The following is a 25,737-nucleotide window of genomic DNA, read 5'->3' as shown; positions in this document are numbered from 1 at the left end:
GAACGCTCGGATCAACCCTACTCCTCGGCCAGAACGCTCGGATCAACCCTACTCCTCGGCCAGAGCGTCCAATGTGCGCTCTGAACACTCCGAGAGCGAAACGCTCAGCGTTTATGAACGGACAACGCTCGTAATATACGAGGGCCCATGGGCACTCTGGTACTCCAGATTGAATTTACGAACGCACCCGTAAATAAACAGTAAACCCAGAGGCGCAACATCGGAAGTCTTCCGGGAATGCTTGCGAAACAGGCCAAGCAGACCAGGGCGGGGTTTGAGGTTTGAGAAGTCAATGAGAGAAGTGTAAAATTATTCCTCAGTTGTTCATTTTCTCGAAATCTAAAAGCACAACCTATATTGGAGACAATGTGTTAAGTAGTTGAACATGTTATTACTCAAACTTTGGGAAAGTGACAAACTGACACGTTTTTATTTTAGTCAAAAACTCATTTATACCGAAAGACTGTCTTTCATTTTGACCGCTTGCACATGCGCAGTTTGGCTCGAGACGACCGTTAGACCCGATGACGTGTTTCTGCGTATAGTTTAGCTAGCAAACGTCGCCATGACATCTCCTACAAGTGTGATCGGGGGTTTCTATTGGATAAATCTATCTTCATACTGTACTGTCTTTGGCAAGATCGAATCAACACTTTTATAATAAAAGTCCTCCTTTTAATTGAAGACCTCTATAAAGATAATAGTTTTTTTTAAACCTCAATAAAACTACATCTAATCATCATTGAAATTCATATTTTGTTATATTTTCATATAATTAACTGTTATATTTGATCAAATAAATACATGAAAACGAGAACATACATTTTTGTTTTTTTTCCGGGTCAATCCAGTCCACAGATATTTTGGAAGGAGAGTTCAAATAATGAATATAATAATAAAGGATGCATTATATGTAGTTCTGGAATACATAGTATTATATGGTAATACAATCATTGCCATATATAACCGAGGAATATATTCGTTTTTAAAGAGAAAATCTATTTCACGCACGTCAGTATTGGCGCTACCCAATCAGCAACCTTCCCATTGGAAGGTGTAGCTCGCGTGCTTCCATGAATGCGTAGCGAATGGCTGAGGATAAACTACATAATCAGTCTAACAATTTGTATTTACAATGGCAGTAAATGGAGAGGAAGAGAGATTAATGTTCTCTGTAGACGGTTTATTTGCTGATTCATTGTCTGATGATAACGTATACAAATTAATCGGTCAAGAGATAAAGATCAGCCAGGTGTTCAGCGCCAACCCCAACCCAGGTGTTCAGCGCCTGTTCACGATTTACTCCATTATTACAGTGACTGGCCTAAGTTTTTCAGAACATGATAAATAAAGCTGTGTTGATTAGTAGTGCATTTAATACAGTAGTCTTGTGCAAAGACTGCAATGAGATGCATTGTTGTATTTACCGTACTGTTTGTTACATAGGCGCTTCATCTATGCCGCTATTTTGAGGAAAACACACTCAACCTGAAGGGAAAGCGCAGAGACTGGTATTGTTGGCATTTTGGCAGCACGATTGGGTCCAATGTTGGTTCATTCTTTGTCCATCCAGTAGAGGTCGGTAATGATGTTCAGTAGCAGCCACTGTTATTTAATTCGCCTGAATCATAATTGTAAAACATTTTAATATCCGTTAATATATTTTTAATAGCCCTTCCTATGACACTGTTCCATCATGTCACAAACATTAGCCTACATATGCGCTTTTCTGAGACTCTGAAACACTAAAAATAGGTATAAATCACATTAATTTATGGGTTATTTACCTCATATTTCCCACTCTTACAGGAGCGGATGTGACCTTGACAAACCTCCCCCTTGCTGTCCCTTAACTGCAAAGCAATGTCTCAGCAAACATGCCATCTTCCGGCTGGCCTTCTTCTGCCCCCTCCGTCCTCTCCCTCTCCCTCTCCCTCTCCTGGGTCCAGGACCAGGACAGCTTCCCTTCAAACTGGGGCCCTGGTGCTGGGTGCAGATATTGTGTACCTGTCTGAGACTTACCCCCTCCTTCTGGACACACTGGCTCACCTGAGCAAGGACAGGACTGTGATGTACCTCTCATCCAAGATGCGAGGAGATCACAGGACACCTAGCTTCTACTGAGACACTCTGCCTCCGTAGAAGGTTCCATGTCGAGCTTTTGCACCGCTACCCCACACAGAACATCAACATCTACCGCGCTACTCAGAGAGGGAAGTTGTGACCACAATGAGACTGGATAGGGTTGGGAGACTGTGATGAACAGTTGAATAGGTTGAGACCTGGAGGGGAATAACACAACAGTGAATCCTCTGGTCAAGAGGGAGTCTTCTAGACATCCTCTCTGAGACAAGTACATGACTGTTACCAGTATTTTACTGCCAGAACACGTATACCCTGATACATTACTATGGTCAGATAGAAAAGGAAGAACATGCACACATACAAAAACGTTTTGTATGCGCTGGATACCAAAGGAGAGACTTTTTAATAGACATTAAAGAGCAACGGCTCCTCACTCAATTTTGAGTATTCCCAACTGTTATTTTACACAAATATACACGAATATGTGTTCATGTTGAAGTAAGAACCAGAGATAAAATAATACTTTGTGAGCAGTAAAAGCAGTGCACAGATACTTTTCCTGTCTTTGTCAGGTTACTACAGTCAAATCATGTGAAGTTGTGTTTGATCCAGTTTGATGAAGTGCTCTATTGTAGAGGTTGAAGGGGTTGTTGATTACTAGTTAAAATATTGTTTATACCATGACCATCCACTTGCAGAAAGTTTTTGTCAACATCGACAGATTCTGCCCCCACTCCCCCTCCCTCTGCCTGTACATACTTCATCCCCTCTCTTCTGCTCTCTGCTGATGTGTAGAGTTTCTGTTCAGAAAAGAAAAGCCTGTTTGTTCCGCTGGAGAGTTTCAAAGAAAGAGAGACCGGCGGTCTTCCCCCCTCCATCTCTCTCTTTGCTATAGCACTCCCGACAAAACAACAGATCCCTATCTGTAGTCAGAGTCTGCTCTCCACCAGCGATCCACAGAGTCCCCACACTAGAAACTGTCATTCACTGAGTGTGTAATAATCCTTTGATCAACATTGATATAGACCTTAATTGTAACGATAATGCCCAATGCAGGTTGGACGAGAAGTAACTTATGGTACAACATAAAATACAATGTTATATGCATTACTTTAAAATGCTTATTGTGCCTGTGTAACAGTATAACTTTAGACCGTCCCTCGCCCATACCCGGGCGCGAACCAGGGACCCTCTGCACACATCAACAACTGACACCCACGAAGCATCGTTACCCATCGCTCCACAAAAGCCGCGGCCCTTGCAGAGCAAGGGGAACTACTACTTCAAGGTCTCTGAGCAAGTGACGTCACCGATTGAAATGCTATTTAGCGCGCACCGCTAACTAAGCTAGCCGTTTCACATCCGTTACACCTGTAAGATAAATTCATATTTTATATGCATTACTTTAAGCACATCAACAAAGTGAAGCATGTCAACCATCAGTGTCATTTCAGCATTGTACAAGCTAACATGACAATCAAGTTATTTCAAATCAAATCTTATTGGTCACATACACATGGTTAGCAGATGTAAATGCGAGTGTAGCGAAATGCTTGTGCTTCTAGTTCCGAAAGGAGGACATCATTGGAAAGATATCATCTTGTATAGTGTCATCCTCAAATCTTCCACCCCTGCAGTCCCTAATCCTCAATCAGACCCCCATGCTTTCAGTTAGTCAGTCCCAATAAATTCATGGTGGACAGCCTTTGTCACCCCCAAACAATTGACTTCAGCCAAAAAATGCTGAAGTAAGCGTTTGGGAGCAACCGTTGTTTTTTGAACTACTATGCCACATTGGTATGTACAGACACAGTCCATTTTCCCACTTCTCTCATCCTTCTAGCTGTCAGTCTACAGAAGGTGACTGAGTGGGGGATGTTTGTTTTGACCAGGAGACTGTGCCTTTTAAAATACTTTAATTAAAGAATTCCGTTGTGATGTTTTGACTGGGAAAGTTGGATGTGCACAAGAGGAGGAAGGCCTCTCTGGCGCTGACAGGGGAGTGAGGGTGTGTGGCATGAGGAGGGGGGGCTCAATATCATTCTCTTTTTAAACAAGCTGCCCAGTTGGCGTGGACAGCATCAGACCATACCCTAACAGCAAGGACCTTCATCCAGACGCGCTGACCAGCGGTATGTGTGATGTGACAGTCATTGGATTGTTATGTGCTATAACTATATTTTTTGTTCATATTTATGCAAACCCACACTTGTTGACATTTGTATGCAAGTCTGGACTATAAAAGTGTAGTTTTCAATAGTGAAACTGCATCTCATTTGATGAAACAGAGAAAACATATTTTTCAAAATTCTAAGAGCGATTCTGTAGTCAGAAAGGCATACATTAGGGATAAAATAATAACATCATTTTTTCCTTCTACAATAATTTCAGAAGTCAGAAGTCAGTCCATGGTTTTAAACCTAGTGTGATGGAGTTCTGGTCTGGGAGTCAGGGGCAAACGCCCCTGTATGCCAAATTTGGGACTGTTCCTGGACGAAACTTTGCACATGCGTGAGTTCAGTTCACTTTAAGCTGTTTCAAGGTGATAGTGTGTTTGTCTCTGTGAGAAACATTAACAAATAGCTATAGTCTGTTTAGATTGTTTTGCTGTCTCTTTGTTTGCGAACATAAGCAGGGCAGAATGTTCATAATCCTAATCAAAAGAAACCTGCTTGCAATAGTATCACATAAAGATCATGTAAATAAGGTTGTTTGTATTCATACAAAAATACATTTGATTTACAAGTAAAGATGGATTAACCAGAATTGACTATATTATGCAATATGTTCTTTATTGTTTATATGGGTTATTAGATGTCCTTGTAACATGTTACTACACTGTGTCCTGCAATGCTTGTTATGGGGGTAATCTCCATGTTCTATTTTCTATATCCACAGATATCAGGACAAGCATCAGGCAGCAGATTTTCAACCGTACCTTTGTGAGCGGCAAGACCAGGCCAGGGAGCCCAGCTGTTGGACAGTACCAGGTTCCAGGACCGGAGGGGTCCTACAGGACTACACCAACGGGACTGATCAAGACCTGTCACCCTCTGCCCCTCATTTCCCCTTTGCTCTAGACAGCCAGCCTCGACAGCTTCACGGTTTGAGGGACTATCAGGCTCAAGAGAAAAGAGAGAGAGAATGGCTGGTGGGAGAGGCTCATAGAGCAGCAGCTAGGGAGAGGGAAAGGGAGTGTGAGAGGAGGATGCAGAGGGAGGTGTTGCAGAGGAGGTGGGAGCCCTGTAGTCCTGTCCACTACAGGAGGGAGCCAGCCAAGAGGAGTTTGAGCAACACTAGCTATCGGGAGCTGGAGGCCTGGGCGGCACGCTACAGCCACTCACTCCCCAGGAAGAGACGCCTGGAGGCAGGGCTATGGGGAGCCCAGGGGCCGCAGGAGAGTGAGAGAGTGCTGGAGAAAGATTCATGGGGCAACAGAGGTGGAACAGAACACAGAGCAAGTTCAATACATCTGGGGGGACTTCTTCAGCCGAGAGAATGGGGACAGTGGGAGAGAAGGGACACACAGAAAACTATGTCCCACTACTTGTCTCAGCCTGTCATTCCTGATACAACATACCCATCAGACACCAAGGAGAATGAGACAAGCTACCAGAAGAGGGTGTTTAGTCAACCTCCAGGCTACATTCCACCTCCGCCTTATAACGCCCCACATAACATTTCACCAGTAATGCAACATGCTGATAAATATACCACTAAAAAAGCAGTGGCTTCTGTGTACGCAGGGTGGAATCAGGGAGCTAGCAGACACATATACTGCACACTGCCTTCTCCAAGGAAGCAAGACAACTCTGTACTAGACTTTCATAGCGAGAGGGGAGGGGGAGATAGGTTTACAAAAGAGGATTGGAAGCAGAGGACCTGGTCTGATCCTGGAGGGCATAGGCAGCAAGGACATGCTGTAGTTGGTCAATGGACAGGTTCTTCTGCCCATCCACAGAACATCCGATCTGATAGCCTCTCACCTCTGTTGCAGTCCCCACAACAGCCTCAGACGTCCAACATCTGTGAGATGGCCAACCTCAGTGCCACCATGGAAAGGAAAGTCAGCCTAAAGAAAAGCAGAGGAGGGGAGACCATATTTTGCTTGGTGTCTCGCATGGGTGGAGCGGCAGGGTTGTCAAGTTCTCCTGAAGAACCACTAAAAACCCTTTCCCTGCCTCTCTTCACCACCTCACCTCGGACAACTGTGTCAACCAGTGAGGTAGACGGGGTATCTAGAGGCCTAGAGGAGTGTGGTGACATTAATGAATCGCATAAGCTTGCAGATGAAGTTGATTCAGCTGTGCCATCACTCCAGCATGAGTCCAGTGCTCCAGCTCAGACCCCTGCCTACAAAAGAGACAGCCATTTCAAACCTAAACTGAAGGGGGTACTAGAATGGATGGGAAGTGAGCAGGTAGCAGCCCACAGGGAGGAGCTTCTCAGGGCCATTCAGAGCCGACCAAGGCTTCAAGGAGAAGAAAGAGACCGTCAAAGCCTACCCAGTACGACGGACATTGAAGTTGCTTTGCCAGAAGGCACCCAGGTTAGTGCTTCATCCCCTGTATCCAGGAGAAAAGGGATGCAGACATTGGCTCCTGTGTCAGTCAAGTATCCCTTATGGAGGGAGCCCAGTTACATGGGCGGAGTCAAGAGTGACAATCCCTCACCTTGCTATTTGAAGGGTACTTGGAAGGAGGGCGAACCAGGTAAGGATCTGAATGATGATCATACAGAAAATAGCCCTGATGATGGCAATCATCCCCTTGATGTTGAAGTGAGGCAATTGGAGTTCAAGAGAGACACAGAGTCTGACGGAAGCAGTGGTCTTCTCGTCATCGACGCAACTTGTGTTGTAGTCAGAGTGGAGTTCATTTTCCCCCCTAAAAAAGAACATGTCCAGTATTTGTGCTCACCATCTCCTAGTGACCCAGCTGAGCCTGGTCTAGACCCAAGCTCCCCTATCGACCTTAACCCAATACATAACCAAGTCAAGGAAGATACTTCACCTGAACAGAGCACTGATATATCAGCCCAGGTCTGCCCCCTGTTAGATAGTGACGAGCCTGTGATTGATTTTAAAAAGCTAGATGTAGAAGAGCAGGTGGATAAAGATCAACATACTTACTCTGACACACCTTTCACTGAAACATACTTACCTCAGCAGAGAGAGGACACAAGCCAACTCCCTGAATCGCTCTCGCTCTCGCCTTCAACTTCAATTACTGACAGTAAGACATTGGAGGAGCGTGCTGAAAGGATTTTGGGGATCCCTCTTCTGAGCTGTAGTGTTCTGGATCAAACAGAGGAGGATGAGTCGCCACAGCCAAACAATGACAACAATGACTCCCTTGAGGGCCTTCCCATGATTACTCTGGAGGAGTCAGTGTCAGAAAGATCACCTGAGATTGTTCAAGCTAAAGATGACATTTCAGTTGCAGAGGCTGGTGTCACTTTAGATGCCCAGTCTTCATCAGACATAATTGTGGAGCCCAAGATGGAGGTGAGAGAACAGACATGTGATTTCTCAGTGCAGTATTCCAGTGATGGTCTGCCTGACATACAGGTAATGTATTCGCAGAAGACAGATACCACAAATGTGCCCCCATTCAAACACTGCGTTCCGGTCAGCCCGGAGGCAGGTGAAATTGGTGATGCTGGTTTTTCCCCACCCATCTCTCAGTGCCTCAACCCACAGCGAAGTTACCCTGATTCTCCCCCACACTCACCTTTAAATATGAATTCCCCCTCTAATTCAAGATCCTCATCTCCCTCTCATCACTTCTTGACTATACCCTCCCAGTTAACTTCTCAATCTGCTCCTCCTGAATCTAACACAGATCCCCTCTGTCTTCCTGAGGAAGTGCCACTCTCTAAATCAGACATAAGCTTACCCCTTCACCCTGATCCCTCTCCCTCGGTCCCACTCTCCCCCTCTAGATCTCCCTCTCTCTCAATCCCCCTCTCCCCCTCTAGATCTCCCTCGCTCTCAGTCCCACTCTCCCCCTCTCAATCTCCCCCATCCTCTCTCTCAGTCCCCCTCTCTCCCTCTAGATCTCCCCCTCCCTCTCCCTCAGTCCCACGCTCCCACTATAGATCTCCCCCTCCCTCTCTCTCAGTCCCCCTCTCCCCCTCTAGATCTCCCCCTCCCTCTCCCTCAGTCCCACTCTCCGACTTTAGATCTCCCCCTCCCTCTCTTTCAATCCCACTCTCCCCCTCCAGATCTCCCTCTCCCTCAGTCCCACTCTCCTCCTACAGATCTCCTCCCCCTCCAGGCCCCTCCTCTAGACCCCAGAGTCCAGAGATACTGGTCAAGTCCTTTACCCCTGTCCTGTCCTCATCTTCCACACCAACCACACATAGAGAGGGGCCTGAATACCCCAAGTCCCTCTGGGATGCAGTGAAATGCATCCGGAAGCACACAGCACCTGATTCAGAGAATGAGGAGGAGGAGGGAGGTGAGCTGTGGGATCCAGAGAGTGCGGGTGAGGATGGTGCTCCACTAAATGAAGAGTTTGATTTGGGCATGGTGAATATGTTGTTCCAGAGTAGTGATAACCTGAGACAGGGGATCATGTTCAGCTCTGGGGGAAGTTCCCTTGAAGTAGCAAATGACTTAGAGGTGCAAAGGGATCACAAAGAGGAACACATTTTGGTAACAGATGAAAAATGCAGTGAGAAGGAGCCCAGCAGGCCGGCTGAAGATGACACGCTCTCCTGCAGCAGCACAGACAGCCACGGCTCAGGGGAAACGGTCATCATGGGGGCCGAGGGATTGTCTGACTCTGACTCTGAGACAGAGACTGAGACTGATGAGGAGACAGATTGTGAAGCTGAGCACCGTGTTACTGAGGAATGGAGCTGCACTGTGAGGCCAGAAAGCTATGTTGTAGTGGAGGAGGAGCGAGAAGATGAGAGAGATGGGGAGGTGAGGGACCCAGCTGAGCTTTGTCAAAAGGAAGGCTATCTGTCTGAGATACAGGCGACAACACAACAAATTGAGGACAGGGATATGGTAAACTGTCAGAAAGCAGGGGAAGTCCGAAGCTCTGAGGGGGAGGAGAGCAGATGTTTGGTCAATGCAACCACATCTGAAAGGTTCTCTGGTGGGGCTATGGGTGATGAGGGTCAGTGTGGATGTGTGACAGTAGAGGGGCTAGAGGAGAGTGATAATGGGCAACACCATAACAATGGTGAAGGAGTTTACAGTAGTCAATGCACTGAGGTGGTGGAAAGGGTTGAGGAAATGTGTAGCAGCAATGTGACATCAGAAATGATGGATGATAAATCCTGTGACTCATCCTTAATGGAGGAGTCCTCTCAGGAGGATATTCCCTGTCAGTCAAGTCAATAAGTAGCGCTGCAAGTGGTATATCATGCTATCAGAGCATGAACTTGAACTTGAATACAATTGAAAATGAGCTAATTTACATTTTAAATTCCTTCAGAACCTTATATTGACATTGAGGACACGTCTATGTGTGTGGGATCTGACTTTTTATAGACATACAGGATTTTAAATAGTAGAACAAGGGTATTTAATTTATTGAAGGGCATTTTGCAAGACCGCCGAGATTTGTTGTATGGCAGGGTGTAGTTATTGCCAAAGCATCTCTCAATGGGTCCAATCTGTTTGCTGTGTTTTTCATTAATATTCATGCTGTGGGATTATTGGTTTAGAGATGTGCGTTTTGAATTGTGCATTTTGACATACTCTGACATAATTTTGCTTCAATAATTGTGCTGTTTTCATTTAAAATGATGTAATAAATGAACCATACTTTAGTCTGTGTAAAACATGTTTTTTCAACATCCACAATTTGTTTATTGGTTTTGGTCGCCTTTTTAAGTATTGGCATGTCCTCTTCATGATTTACATGACGCAACAATAAACAACTCATTAGGCCTACTTTAAGCAAGGTGTCTTAAATATTTAATGAACAATTCATCCATATATGACAGAGATTACATTTCCATTTTGTAGAAATGAGTAAAACACACTGGAATTATTATCATAGAATGAAATGTATGCTACCATTTACTTTACAACTATTGAGGTTTGATAACTATCCTATGCAAACCTTCCTTGAATTAGTCCTACATGATGCTGATATTTTCTTACAAACCTTATTTATAAACTTTACAAATGCATTTCTATACAATTTGTGCATCACGTGAAAACGAAAGATATATTGAACATTTTCATTTACTGTTCCATGTTTTATTGATCTAATATTTGTTCTTCTGTCTTGTACAGAATACTATCTTAGTAGCAGTTAGATATTTATGTGCCATCAATACTTGGCAACTTTTTTCTGTTTGTTGCAAAAAAGCTATATAGTTAGCTACCTAGATGTTATTAGCAACATACCCTTATATTACCAGACCCTCTTCTCCTTCAGCCAGTGGAGGTCTTTATTTAAGCCCTTATCATTTCTACCATCTACAGTATATGGACGAGGTCAAATCTATTTCAATTCATGGTGTCAGAATGCACTGCTGTATTAAAACAATTCAGAACTAACTTGACATGTTCTGTTGCAGATTCAAATCCAGATGAACTCTTTACAGAATATATCCATAATCATGAATGAATAAGCATATTTATTTGACAAGAATGCACCTAGTCACCCGTCAATCACATCAAACACCTGAACTTTACCAATTACATTGTTTTAAAGAAATCAAAATAGTAAACAATGCATACATATGCCTTTTATTCATAATATACAAACATCTCAATTTAAGTAAACATTCAATTATGTATTCATCAATGCCACAGACCTGGGACATCGAAGAGCACCATATGAAATATTATTAATATCCGAGAGCACACAGATTCTTATGCTTTTCCATTTTAGGAATTAGACCAGCACAAATAAAACAAAATGTAAAACAATGTTAGGTTCTAATTTTGAGTAAATAACTCACGGACACTAGAGAAGCTCAAGTTTAATTCTCCCCAAAGGCTCGATACAGCTGTAACTCAGACAAAAAACATTTCACACAAGCACTGATATTTAACCCTTTCTCCTAGACTGAGTCTCCTCCTCCACAACTGAACAGTCAATGCATCTCTGTTGCTAGACAGAACCTTAGTGATATCTGTTCTTCCTCACTTCATCTAACCTGACCTCTACCCCAAAGTGCTCACTCCTCCACAACTCAAGGCTGACATGGTTATGGATACCAGACTGTGTCTCTTCTCCTCCCAGAGGATCCCTGATGGCAAACAATAACATATCCTGATATAATGTAAACGTTATTCATTACCCTCTCTCCCTCAGGGACATTGTTAGTTTCTAAGATCTCCACCCGTCTCCTCTTATCAATGCCTGTCACATGTAATCGCTTCCCTGCACTCAACACATTCCAAGCTTAGTTGCTCACTGTCACACCCTGACCATAGTTTACTTTGTATGTTTCTATGTTTTGGTTGGTCAGGGTGTGAGCTGAGTGGGCACTCTATGTTTCATGTCTAGTTTGTCTATTTCTATGTCTGGCCTGATATGGTTCTCAATCAGAGGCAGGTGTTAGTCATTGTCTCTGATTGGGAACCATATTTAGGTAGCCTGGGTTTCACTGTGTGTTTGTGGGTGATGGTTCCTGTCTCTGTGTTTTTGCACCAGATAGGGCTGTTTTGGTTTTCCACGGTTGTTGTTTTTGTAGTCTTCGTGTTTTTCCTTTTTGTTATTAAACATGAATCAGTATAATCTACACGCCGCATTTTGGTCCGACTCTCCTTCAACTAAAGAGAACTGTTACACTCACACTATATACCTTCCTCCTATAACCCTTAACCTCTGGTGTAGACCCTCTAAACCTTAGCACTCCATCAGTGACATGAATAAGTATATTTTCATATTCTCAGAACCCAACAACAGCATTATGGTGATTTTGGTGGCTGAGTTACAAAATGAGAAACTGGATGTGTAAGGTAGGTTTTATATACACTGAAGAAGAATATAAATGCAACAGGTAAAGTCTTGGTCCCATGTTTCATGAGCTGAAATAAAAGATACCATAATTTTTTCCATACACACAAACGTATTTCTCTCAAATTCCTTTGCCAAGATAATTCATCCACCTGACAGGTGTGGCATATCAAGAAGCTGATTAAACAGCATGATCATTACACAGGTGCACCCTGTGCTGGGGACAATAAAAGGCCACTCTAAAATGTGCAGTTTTGTCTCACAGCACAATGCCACAGCTGTCTTTGAGGGAGCGTGCAATTGGCATGCTGACTGCAGGAATGTCCACCAGAACCGTTGGCCAAAAATGTAATGTTAATTTCTCTACCATAGGCCACCTCCAACATCGTTTTAGAGAATTTGACAGTACGTCCAACCGGCCTCACAACCGGAGACCATGTGTAACATCGCCAACCCAGGACCTCCACCTCTGGCTTCTTCACTTGTGGGATCGTCTGCGACCAGCTACTCGGACAGCTGATGAAACTGCAGAATATTTCTGTCTGTAACAAAGCCCCTTTGTGGGGTAAAATTAATTCTGACTACCCAGTGGGTGGGGGGGGGGGGGGGGGGGGTCCACACATGGCTGCACCCCTGCCCAGTCATGTGAAATCCATAGATTAGGGACTAATGAATTATAGAGTGCAGTGACGTGTCCTATAAGGAACATTGGCCCAGTTGGAGTGAGATTTTTGGAGAGAATGGATCCTTGCCTTCTGGAAGATCCATATGTGGAGTCAGGTTGGTTGGGGAATGTTGGGTTGTTGAAAGTGACTGATATTGGAATCGTGTCCATTTTTGTTGCGTTTCTCCGCACCAAACGACTGGGGACAAGAACTGTGACTTGTTGAAATGACTGGAGTGGCGTTAAGTATTGAGAAGGTTCAACTGAATCGATGAAAATGTATATAAATCAGAATTCAACAACATTTGGATGGATCCTATAGCCTTCTTAGACTCAACAACAACGAAGAAATGATCAGCAGACAAATAAGAATGACTAAAAACAGAGCACCCAGAAATAAATATTAGATACTGTTAATAAAACAGTCACGCGGGGAAAAGTACGGATGGCTTTCCCATATAATTATTATTATATATATATTTTTTTTACCCCTTTTTCTCCCCAATTTCGTGGTATCCAATTGTTGTAGTAGCTACTATCTTGTCTCATCGCTACAACTCCCGTACGGGCTCGGGAGAGACGAAGGTTGAAAGTAATGCGTCCTCCGATACACAACCCAACCAAGCCGCACTGCTTCTTAACACAGCGTGCATCCAACCCTGAAGCCAGCCGCACCAATGCGCCGGAGGAAACACCGTGCACCCGGCCACCTTGGTTAGCGCACACTGCGCCCAGCCCGCCACAGGAGTCGCTGGTGCGCGATGAGACAAGGACACCCGGGAGGCCCCATATAATTATTTTCAACATTTATGGGACAAAAATGCACACAAATGACAACACATATATCACTCAATTCAGTACTTCCTACTTCCATTTACCAAACAGTTATTTCAGTTATATTAAAACCAGGAAAATCTGCAGAGCTCCCTGCTTATTATAAACCCATAAGTTTAATAAATTGTGACAATAAAATAATAAGCAATAGAACGGCAAAAGTCTTACCAGACTTGATACATATCAATCAAATAGGTTTATACAAAATATACACTTAAAAACAAATACAAGAAAATGTTTCAGTTTAATACAATATGAAAAAAACCAAGATGTAGATTCATCAATAATGGCTGTTAATGCCGAAAAGGCGTTCAACCGTCTTGAATGGCCTTTTCTACTCAAAACTTTGGAAGCTTTCAACTGCCCAGCTAAAATAATACATTAAATAAACATATTATATACATCTGCTAATATACCTGACTAATACTGATAATATTTTCATAATATTTTCATAATACTCTAAAATCTCAGGATATAAAATGTACGTGAAAAAATGAAATAATGGAAATAAGAAAAATAATAAATCACGATCTATAGCAATCCTTTAAGTGGACCACACATAAGTGACAACAAACAACAAATATATAAAGATAACTTTTTTCCATTACTCAACAATATGAAAGCCTATCTAATTAAATAGAACAATCTTCCTATGAATCTTACAAGAAGAGTATACCTCTTCAGAATGGCATGGCTCCCACAGTTTTTGTATTTATTTTCTATAACACCAATTACCCCACCAAGGACATTCTTTAAAAAAGTTTACTCGATAACAACAGACTTTATATCGGCAAATAAAATGCATAGAATAAAAACTTCCCAAGACTGAGGGTATTTCTTACAATCTAGACTTGGAATTGTTTCAACTCGCTACCAAAGGCTTTTACTTGCTACTTATAGTTAAATTCACTAAATAGGAACAATGGGTAACTATTGAAGACGCACATGCTCATCCCCAGAATATTTTTATTTTCAAAGGATAAAGCAAGGTACATTTAACAACGTCATACACTACATGGCCAAACATACAGTGGGGCATAAAAGTATTTAGTCAGCCACCAATTGTGCATGTTCTCCCACTTAAAAAGATGAGAGAGGCCTGTAATTTTCATCATAGATACACTTCAACTATGACAGACATAGCTGTTGCTGGGCAACACAGACTTTGAACTCCCTCCCAAGATTTTCAATTATTTTTTTTATTTTTTTATTTCACCTTTATTTAACCAGGTAGGCTAGTTGAGAACAAGTTCTCATTTGCAACTGCGACATGGCCAAGATAAAGCATAGCAGACAACACAGAGTTACACATGGAGTAAACAATTAACAAGTCAATAACACAGTAGAAAAAAAGGGGAGTCTATATACATTGTGTGCAAAAGGCATGAGAAGGTAGGCGAATAATTACAATTTTGCAGATTAACACTGGAGTGATAAATGATCAGATGGTCACGTACAGGTAGAGATATTGGTGTGCAAAAGAGCAGAAAAGTAAATAAATACAGTATGGGGATGAGGTACGTAAAAATGGGTGGGCTATTTACCGATAGACTATGTACAGCTGCAGCGATCGGTTAGCTGCTCAGATAGCAGATGTTTGAAGTTGGTGAGGGAGATAAAAGTCTCCGACTTCAGCGATTTTTGCAATTCGTTCCAGTCACAGGCAGCAGAGAACTGGAACGAAAGGCGGCCAAATGAGGTGTTGGCTTTAGGGATGATCAGTGAGATACACCTGCTGGAGCGCGTGCTACGGATGGGTGTTGCCATCGTGACCAGTGAACTGAGATAAGGCGGCGCTTTACCTAGCATGGACTTGTAGATGACCTGGAGCCAGTGGGTCTGGTGACGAATATGTAGCAAGGGCCAGCCGACTAGAGCATACAAGTCGCAGTGGTGGGTGGTATAAGGTGCTTTAGTGACAAAACGGATGGCACTGTGATAGACTGCATCCAGTTTGCTGAGTAGAGTGTTGGAAGCAATTTTGTAGATGACATCGCCGAAGTCGAGGATCGGTAGGATAGTCAGTTTTACTAGGGTAAGTTTGGCGGCGTGAGTGAAGGAGGCTTTGTTGTGGAATAGAAAGCCGACTCTTGACTTGATTTTCGATTGGAGATGTTTGATATGAGTCTGGAAGGAGAGTTTACAGTCTAGCCAGACATCTAGGTACTTATAGATGTCCACATATTCAAGGTCGGAACCATCCAGGGTGGTGATGCTGGTCAGGCGTGCGGGTGCAGGCAGCGAACGGTTGAAAAGCATGCATTTGGTTTTACTAGCGTTTAAGAGCAGTTGGAGGCCACGGAAGGAGTGTTGCATGGCATTGAAGCTCATTGGAGGTTAGATAGCACAGTGTCCAAGGACTGGCCGGAAGTATATAGAATGGTGTCGTCTGCGTAGAGGTGGATCAGGGAATCGCCCTCAGCAAGAGCAACATCATTGATATATACAGAGAAAAGAGTCGGCCCGAGGATTTAACCCTGTGGCACCCCCATAGAGACTGCCAGAGGACCGGACAGCATGCCCTCCGATTTGACACACTGAACTCTGTCTGCAAAGTAATTGGTGAACCAGGCAAGGCAGTCATCCGAAAAACCGAGGCTACTGAGTCTGCCGATAAGAATATGGTGATTGACGAAAGCCTTGGCAAGGTCGATGAAGACGGCTGCACAGTACTGTCTTTTATCGATGGCGGTTATGATATCGTTTAGTACCTTGAGCGTGGCTGAGGTGCACCCGTGACCGGCTCGGAAACCAGATTGCACAGCGGAGAAGGTACGGTGGAATTCGAGATGTTCAGTGACCTGTTTGTTGACTTGGCTTTCGAAGACCTTAGATAGGCAGGGCAGGATGGATATAGGTCTGTAACAGTTTGGGTCCAGGGTGTCTCCCCCTTTGAAGAGGGGGATGACTGCGGCAGCTTTCCAATCCTTGGGGATCTCAGACGATATGAAAGAGAGGTTGAACAGGCTGGTAATAGGGGTTGCGACAATGGCGGCGGATAGTTTCAGAAATAGAGGGTCCAGATTGTCAAGCCCAGCTGATTTGTACGGGTCCAGGTTTTGCAGCTCTTTCAAAACATCTGCTATCTGGATTTGGGTAAAGGAGAACCTGGAGAGGCTTGGGCGAGTAGCTGCGGGGGGGGCGGAGCTGTTGGCTGAGGTTGGAGTAGCCAGGCGGAAGGCATGGCCTGCCGTTGAGAAATGCTTGTTGAAGTTTTCGATAATCATGGATTTATCGGTGGTGACCGTGTTACCTAGCCTCAGTGCAGTGGGCAGCTGGGAGGAGGTGCTCTTGTTCTCCATGGACTTCACAGTGTCCCAGAACCTTTTGGAGTTGGAGCTACAGGATGCAAATTTCTGCCTGAAGAAGCTGGCCTTAGCTTTCCTGACTGACTGCGTGTATTGGTTCCGGACTTCCCTGAACAGTTGCATATCGCGGGGACTATTCGATGCTATTGCAGTCCGCCACAGGATGTTTTTGTGCTGGTCGAGGGCAGTCAGGTCTGGAGTGAACCAAGGGCTATATCTGTTCTTAGTTCTGCATTTTTTGAACGGAGCATGCTTATCTAAAATGGTGAGGAAGTTACTTTTAAAGAATGACCAGGCATCCTCAACTGACGGGATGAGGTCAATGTCCTTCCAGGATACCCGGGCCAGGTCGATTAGAAAGGCCTGCTCACAGAAGTGTTTTAGGGAGCGTTTGACAGTGATGAGGGGTGGTCGTTTGACTGCGGCTCCGTAGCGGATACAGGCAATGAGGCAGTGATCGCTGAGATCCTGGTTGAAGACAGCGGAGGTGTATTTGGAAGGCCAGTTGGTCAGGATGACGTCTATGAGGGTGCCCTTGTTTACAGATTTAGGGTTGTACCTGGTGGGTTCCTTGATGATTTGTGTGAGATTGAGGGCATCTAGCTTAGATTGTAGGACTGCCGGGGTGTTAAGCATATCCCAGTTTAGGTCACCTAACAGAACAAACTCTGAAGCTAGATGGTGGGCGATCAATTCACAAATGGTGTCCATGGCACAGCTGGGAGCTGAGGAGGGTCGGTAGCAGGCGGCAACAGTGAGAGACTTATTTCTGGAGAGAGTAATTTTCAAAATTAGTGTATGGACCTGGAAAGTATGACATGGGGTTGAGATCTGGAGACTGGCTAGGCCACTCCAGGACCTTGAAATGCTTCTTACAAAGCCACTCCTTCGTTGCCCGGGCTGTGTGTTTGGGATCATTGTCATGCTGAAAGACCCAGCCACGTTTCATCTTCAATGCCCTTGCTGATGGAAGGAGGTTTTCACTCAAAATCTCACGATACATGGCCCCATTCATTCTTTCCTTTACACGGATCAGTCGTCCTGGTCCCTTTGCAGAAAAACAGCCCCATAGCATGATGTTTCCACCCCCATGCTTCACAGTAGGTATGGTGTTCTTTGGATGCAACTCAGCATTCTTTGTCCTCCAAACACAACGAGTTGAGTTTTTACCAAAACGTTCTATTTTGGTTTCATCTGACCATATGACATTCTCCCAATCTTCTTCTGGATCATCCAAATACTCTCAAGCAAACTTCAGACGGGCCTTGACATGTACTGGCTTAAACAGGGGGACACGTCTGGCACTGCAGGATTTGAGTCCCTGGCGGCATAGTGTGTTACTGATGGTAGGCTTTGTTTCTTTGGTCCCAGCTCTCTGCAGGTCATTCACTAGGTCCCCCCGTGTGGTTCTGGGATTTTTGCTCACCGTTCTTGTGATCATTTTGACCCCACGGGGTGAGATCTTGCATGGAGCCCCAGTTCGAAGGAGCTTATCAGTGGTCTTGTATGTCTTCCATTTCCTAATATTTGCTCCCACAGTTGATTTCTTCAAACCAAGCTGCTTACCTATTGCAGATTCAGTCTTCCCAGCCTGGTGCAGGTCTACAATTTTGTTTCTGGTGTCCTTTGACAGCTCTTTGGTCTTGGCCATAGTGGAGTTTGGAGTGTGACTGTTTGAGGTTGTGGACAGGTGTCTTTTATACTGATAACAAGTTCAAATAGGTGCCATTAACACAGGTAACGAGTGGAGGACAGAGGAGCCTCTTAAATAAGAAGTTACAGGTCCGTGACAGCCAGAAATCTTGCTTGTTTGTTATTGACCAAATACTTATTTTCCACCATAATTTGCTAATAAATTTATTAAAAATCCTACAATGTGATTTTCTGGATTTTCGTTCTAATTTTGTCTATCATAGTTAAAGTGTACCTATGATGAAAATTACAGGCCTCTCTCATCTTTTTAAGTGGGAGAACTTGCACATTTGGTGGCTGACTAAATACTTTTTTGCCCCACTGTATGTGGACATGACTCAATGAATTTAGCTATTTCAGCCACACCAGTCACTGACAGGTGTATCAAACGGAGCACACAGCCATGCAATCTCCATTGACAAAACCTTGCCACTAAAATGGCCGTACTGAAGAGCTACGTGACTTTCAATGTGGCAGCATCATAGGATGCCATGTTTCCAACAAGTCAGTTCATCAAATTTCTGGCCTGCTAGAGCTGTCGCTGTCAACTGTAAGGATATTATTGTGAAGTGGAAACGTCTAGGACCAGCCGCGAAACCACAAAGTAGTAGCTCACACAAACTCACAGAACAGGACCACAGAGTGCTGTAGTCTGTAGCGCGTAAAAATCGTCTGTCCTCGGTTGCAAAACTCACTACAGAGTTCCAAACTGCCTCTGGAAGCAATGTCAGCACAATAACTGTTAGGTCGGGATCTTCATGAAATGGGTTTCCATGGCAGAGTAGCCGCACAAAAGCCTAAGATCACCATGTGCAATGCCAAGCTGGAATGGTGTCAAGCTAGCCGCCATTGGACTCTGGAGCGGTGGAAACGCGTTCTCTGGAGGGATGAATCACGCTTCACCATCTGGTAGTCCGATGGACGAATCTGGGTTTGGCGGATGCTGGGAGAATGCTACCTGCCGGAATGCATAGTGCCAACTGTAAAGTTTGGTGGAGGGGGAATAATGGTCTGGGGCTGTTTTTCATGGTTCGGGCTAGGCCCCTTAGTTCGAGTGAAGGGAAATCTTAACGCTACAGCATACAATGACATTCTAGACGATTCTGTGCTTCCAACTTTGTGGATAAAGTTTGGGGAAGGTCCTTTCCTATTTCAGCATGGCAATGTCCCCATGCACAAAGCGAGGTCCATACAGAAATTATTTGTCAAGATCGGTGTGGAAGAATTTGACTGGCCTGCACAGAGCCCTGACCTCAACCCCGTTGAACACTTTTGGGATAATTTGGAATGCCGACTGCGAGCCAGGCCTAATTGCCCAACATCAGTGTCTGACCTCACTAACGCTCTTGTGGCTGAATGGAAGCAAGTCCCTACAGAAATGTTCTAACATCTGGTGGAAAGCCTTCCCAGAAGAGTGGAGGCTGTTATAGCAGCAAAGGGGGGACCAACTCCATATTAATGCCCATGATTTTGGAATGAGATGTTCAACGTACTTTTGGCAATGTAGTGTAGTTAAAGAACACTATAACAATTATGGAAGAAAATGAAACGTATTCTAAAAGAACCAATATCACTCCCTAAAAACACAACCCTATGGAATAATCCTTGGATTGCTTTTCAGAATTCACTGATGAAGTCCACATGGAAAACTAAAAGCATAGAACCGTAAATGACTTGGTAATAGGAAATATATGTATTTCCATAAAATAATTAAAAAGCAATTTCGGACTGACCAATGAGGATATTTTCAAATACATGATGCAACTTAAAAGTTACATTTCACAAAATGTAGATTTGAAATCTTTTGGACATCAGAGCAACTTTGAAGGAATCTTATTTGAATCAGAAAAGGATGTTCATATGATAGGTGAGATATACAGTAGGTAATGCTAAATTTGGTAATGCTGATGTGCCAACTTTTGTCTGTAGCGTCTGAACCATTTGGACTATAACTAATATGTAGAAAGGGGAGACTCTCAAGAACACAATAGTGTTCCCCGTTTTGCTCTATGACCCTCACAAGTGTCATGGGACTCATATAAAGGTAACCCATACAAATTAATAGTAGTATGGAGGAAGTTTTGTGCCTCCCCAAAAAGGGGTTAAATGTGTCGCAAAATCAAAAACATTTCCTGAGCTTTCTTGTATATCCTAGATATAGGACAGACATTTCAAAACCCTTTTCCTTGTGATTTATTTGGACTTTTCCTGCCGTTTATGAATGTGTTATTCAATGCTATTCAATATTGGCTATAGCAGTAAAGGTCAAAATCAATTAAATTCCATATGTCAGCTTGGAGAGGACCTATGTCTTCACCAGGTGTGCTGCCATCCTGTTAGAAGGTAACAGATTATTTTATTACAATGGTTAAATTGGATTTTCATTGTGTTCAATGGTGTTATTTGCCCCCTAGTGGCGCTTTCTGGTACTTAGAAAGACGACGCAAACAGGAAGTACAGAATTAGTTTTGCACGCAAAGAAGCAGCTACAAACAACGCTACGGTGAAGGTCTTTCGGTTATTTCTTGTCACGCTTCAGCCTTGGAAATATTTGTTTGTAAGTTCGATTCAAGCATTTAGCTAATGATGATAATCTTGTTATTGATAGAGTTGCTTACATATCAATATTGGTTACATTTACTCACAAATTGCAATGCCTTTAAATGTATGTCGTTAGCTGTATTACTTTGCTCGTGCGTCATGCAAACGAATTGTAAAATATACAATACTGTAGTTTTGTTACTGTTCCTAGTGTAATATGCTTTGTTATTCTACATAAATGTTTGTACATTAGAGTAATGAAAGGAGCCAATTACCATATGAGTAACAATTAGCTATATGGTTTGGCATCATGCCAGATGCATGGTACCTTAGCACGTGCTTTGTATTTATGCAACTTCAAATGTTTAATGTACAGCTACAGTATGTCGGTGTGAATTGAATACTAAAGTATATTCTTTTCTGTATTTTGCAGTTTCACAACATAAACGTTTTCAATATATTCATTCAAGAAAAGTCACGCCTTGGGAGTTTTATTGAAGACTTGTTAGCTATCTGTCTAGTTTTGCATGGGAACGCAACTCAAGGACAGAATACCAGGTACTCTCACTACTGGTGTCCCCCAGGGCTCAGTCTCCACTTCTCTTTATACACCAAGTCACTCGGCTCCATCATATCCTCACATGGTCTCTCCCATCATTGCGGATGATACTCAACTACTTTACTCCTTTCCCATTCTGACACCCAGGTGGCACAACACGCATCTCTGTGTGCCTGGCAGATATCTCAGCTTGGATGTCGGCCCACTACCTCAAGCTTAACCTTGACAAGACGGAGCTGCTCTTCCTCCCAGGGAGAGCCTGCCCGCTCCAAGACCTCGCCATCACGGTTGACAACTCCACAGTGTCCCCCTCCCAGAGTGCAAAGACCCAGGACAACACCCTGTCGTTCTCTGCAAACATCAAAGCAGTGACTCGATCCTGCAGGTTCATGCTCTACAACATCCGTAGAGTACGACGATACCTCACACAGTAAGTGGCGCAGGTCCTAATTGTCATCTCCCGTCTGGACTACTGCAACTCACCTTTGGCTGGGCTCTCCACTTGTGCCATAAAACACCTGCAATTTATCCAGAACGCTGCAGCCCGCCTGGTGTTCATCCTTCCCAAGTTTTCCCATGTCACCCGCTCCTCCGCACACTCCACTGGCTTGTATCCACTACAAGACCATGGTTCTTGCCTACGAAGCAGCAAGAGGAACCTCCCTACCTTCAGGCTATGCTCAAACCCTACACCCAAACCCGAGCACTCCGTTCTGCCACACCTGGTCTCTTGGGCCTCCCACCCCTACAGGAGGGCAGCTCCCGCTCAGTCCAGTCCAAGCTCTTCTCTGTCCTGACACCCCAATGGTGCTGTCCCCCTGAAGTATCTTAAATAATCCCACAGCACCTCCCCTTGCACCACCTCCTCACTTTCGTGATCTAACACATGCATTTGACTTTTTTCCCCCCTTACTAGCTCTGAACTTGTTGATAGCTACTTTATTGAGGAACATTTTTCTTACTATGACTTTGATATGTGGTTGTTCCACCTAGCTACCTTAAGATGAATGCACTAACTGTAAATTGCTCTGGATAAGCGCATCTGCTAAATGACTCAAATGTATAACGTAAATGTATTTACATATTTGTAGTATTGGTGATCTTTTGCAGAAATGTATGAAATGGAGAAAGTGAAGAATTAGATGAATATTCTGAAAATGAAGGAAAACGAGGAATGTGGAAACGGAACAATTAACTGTGAAAATGGTTAAAACCACTGGTCGAGTACCTAAGTTTGAGGCTACAAAATAGGAATTTGATTCCTATTTAGAGCATTTTGAGTGTTGGCTGGCTGCAAATGAAGTCAAAAATGAAAGGAAATCAGACATATTCCTCAGTGCTCTCAAATCCATATGGATTGCTGAAAGGTCTCATTGAACCAATAAAAGCAGTGGAGTTGACCTATGCAGATCTGACTGAAACTCTCTTAAGGTATTTCAAGCCTAAGCCAATTCTCATTGCAGAATGCGTCAGATTCTACCAATGTTACCAGAGTCAAGGGAAACCGTGGCTGACCTCATCATTGCTTTGAAAAGGCTGGCAAGTACATGTGAGTTTCCCAATTTCTTGATGACGCTCCCCGAGTCACCATTGTGACTCAGTATTTTTAGGTCCTATATAATATCAGTTTTTTTCATTTCTAATTAGGCTCTCAGCCTAACAGTCAGAACAAGACTGTTGGACTGATGGTTTCATTTTCGCAATAATTAATCAATATTAAATAAAGATGATTGTTTGAAGAAATGACCAAGTCTCTCTCAGTACTGAATTTCCACGACAGATGTCAAGCTTGGAGAAATACGGAGTGAGATTGAAACACAGCAAGTGTGAGTTCCCCCGGGACTCAGTGGAGTATCTCAGATACAAGTTTTACAGTGCCTTGCAAAAGTATTCATCCCCCTTGGCGTTTTTCCTATTTTGTTGCATTACAACCTGTAATTTAAGTGTATTTTTATTTGGATTTCATGTAATGGACATACACAAAATAGTCCAAATTGGTGAAGTGAAATTAAAACAATAACATGTTTGAAAAAATTCTAAAAAATAAAAAACGTAAAAGTGGTGTGTGCATATGTATTCACCCCTTTGCTATGAAGCCCCTAAATAAGATCTGGTGCAACCAATTACCTTCAGAAGTCACATAGTTAGTTAAATAAAGTTCACCTGTGTGCAATCTAAGTGTCACATGATCTGTCACACGATCTCAGCATATATACACCTGTTCTGAAAGGCCCCAGAGTCTGCAACACCACTAAGCAACGGGCACCACCAAGCAAATTTTGCTTTTTGGCCATCAAGGAAAACACTTTGTCTGGCACAAACCCAACACCTCTCATCACCCTGAGAACACCATCCCGACAGTGAAGCATGGTGGTGGCAGCATCATGCTGTGGGGACGTTTTGCATTGGCAGGTACTGGGAAACTAGTCAGAATTGAGGGAATGAAGGATGGCGCTAAATACAGAGAAATTCTTGAGGGAAACCTGTTTCAGTCTTCCAGAGATTTGAGACTGGGACGGAGGTTCACTTTCCACCAGGACAATGACCCTAAGCATACTGTTAAAGCAACACTCGAGCGGTTTAAGGGGAAACATTTAAATGTCTTGGATTGGCCTAGTCAAAGCCCAGACGTCAATCCAATTGAGAATCTATGGTATGACTTAAAGATTGCTGTACACCAGCGAAACCCATCCAACTTGAAGGAGCTGGAGCAGTTTTGCCATGAAGAATGGGCAAAATCCCAGTGGCTACATGTGCCAAGCTTATAGAGACATATACCAAGAGACTTGCAGCTGTAATTGCTGCAAAAGGTGGCTCTACAATGTATAGACCTTGGGGGGGTGAATAATTATGCACGCTCAAGTTTTATGTTTTTTGTCTTGTTTCTTGTTTGTTTCTCAATAAAAAATATTTTACATCTTCAAAGTGGTAGGCATGTTATGTAAATCAAAAATCAATTTTAATTCCAGGTTGTAAGGCAACAAAATAGGAAAAATGCCAAGGGGCACTGTAAGCACAAGGCCTGCACCCAACCAACAGCAAGTTGGAAGCAATTGTCAACACACCAGCACCAACAAATGTCTCAGCTGAGGTCATTTTTGGGCCTCCTGAACTATTACGAAATGTTTGTGGCAAACTGCTGCAGGCCGATACAAAGTGGAATTGGTCTCCACAATGCAACAAACCATTCAAGACTTGCAAACAGTGTCTGCTGAAGAGCAAGTGGCTTGCCCACTATGACACAGAGATGAAGCTGAGACTCGGGTGTGATGCATCTCCATATGGAGTAGGAGCCTTCGTTTCACATGTTCTACCATCAGGTGAAAAACACCCCATCGCGTTTGCATCATGGACTGCTCATATTGAGAAGGAAGCCCTGAGCATAATATTCGGAGTGAAGAAGTTCCAACTGCTGACAAATCACAAGCCTCTGTTGGCCATCCTTGGACCAAAATCAGCCATACCAACCCTGGCTGCACTTTGAATACTCTGATATTGTTAGCCTACAACTACGAGATCGAGTACAGACAATCCAGTGATCAGGCAAATGCCGATGCACAATCAAGACTACCATGCAAAAGTGACACCAACAGTGAAGATGATAGAGCAGTCTTCCAGATCTCTCTCATCGGCGAACTGCCCATATCTGCTTCAGACGTAGCAGAGGAAACAAGGAAAGACCCAGTGTTTTCAAAGTCTTGGACTTAACATTGGCCGGCTGGCCAACCTTCGTAAACGATGATAACCTTTGTCCAGTCATCAACAAGAAAGACCAGTTTTCTACTGATCAAGGATGTGTTCTGTGTGGATCAAGGGTTGTGGTGCTTCACAAATTCAATACGAGTATGCTCTCTGACCTGCATGAGGGACATCCAGGGATCAGTCGAATGAAAGCACTCGCCCTCAGTTATCTGTGGTGGCCTGGACTGGATCAGGACATTTAGCAGCATGTAGGCCACTGCTCACCCAGTGAAGCTGTTCACAACAAGCCTGCTACTGCACCTCTTCATCCATGGTCGTGGGCTGCAACACCATGGGAACGCATCCATGTGGATTACGCTGAGATTGACAAGCAACATTTCCTTGTTGTCGTCGATGTCTATTCTAACTAGATGG

The 25,737-nt window shown here is 43.7% G+C and overlaps 1 protein-coding gene across 1 annotated transcript; it reads left to right on the top strand.

The window, feature by feature from the left end:
- Window positions 1-4,052: 4,052 nt before the first annotated feature.
- LOC116374030 (uncharacterized) lies at window positions 4,053-10,062 on the top strand. The gene is made up of 3 exons (XM_031823707.1): window positions 4,053-4,217; window positions 4,477-4,596; window positions 4,984-10,062. The coding sequence occupies exons 2-3, from the start codon at window positions 4,514-4,516 to the stop codon at window positions 9,440-9,442; spliced, it is 4,542 nt and encodes a 1,513-aa protein (XP_031679567.1). The 5' UTR covers window positions 4,053-4,217; window positions 4,477-4,513; the 3' UTR covers window positions 9,443-10,062.
- The last annotated feature ends 15,675 nt before the right edge of the window (window positions 10,063-25,737 follow it).

This window comes from Oncorhynchus kisutch, linkage group LG1 (assembly GCF_002021735.2).
Source record: "Oncorhynchus kisutch isolate 150728-3 linkage group LG1, Okis_V2, whole genome shotgun sequence".
Lineage (NCBI taxonomy): Eukaryota > Metazoa > Chordata > Actinopteri > Salmoniformes > Salmonidae > Oncorhynchus > Oncorhynchus kisutch.
Note: the sequence above shows the minus strand (reverse complement) of the source record. Positions and strands in the feature narration are given on the sequence as shown.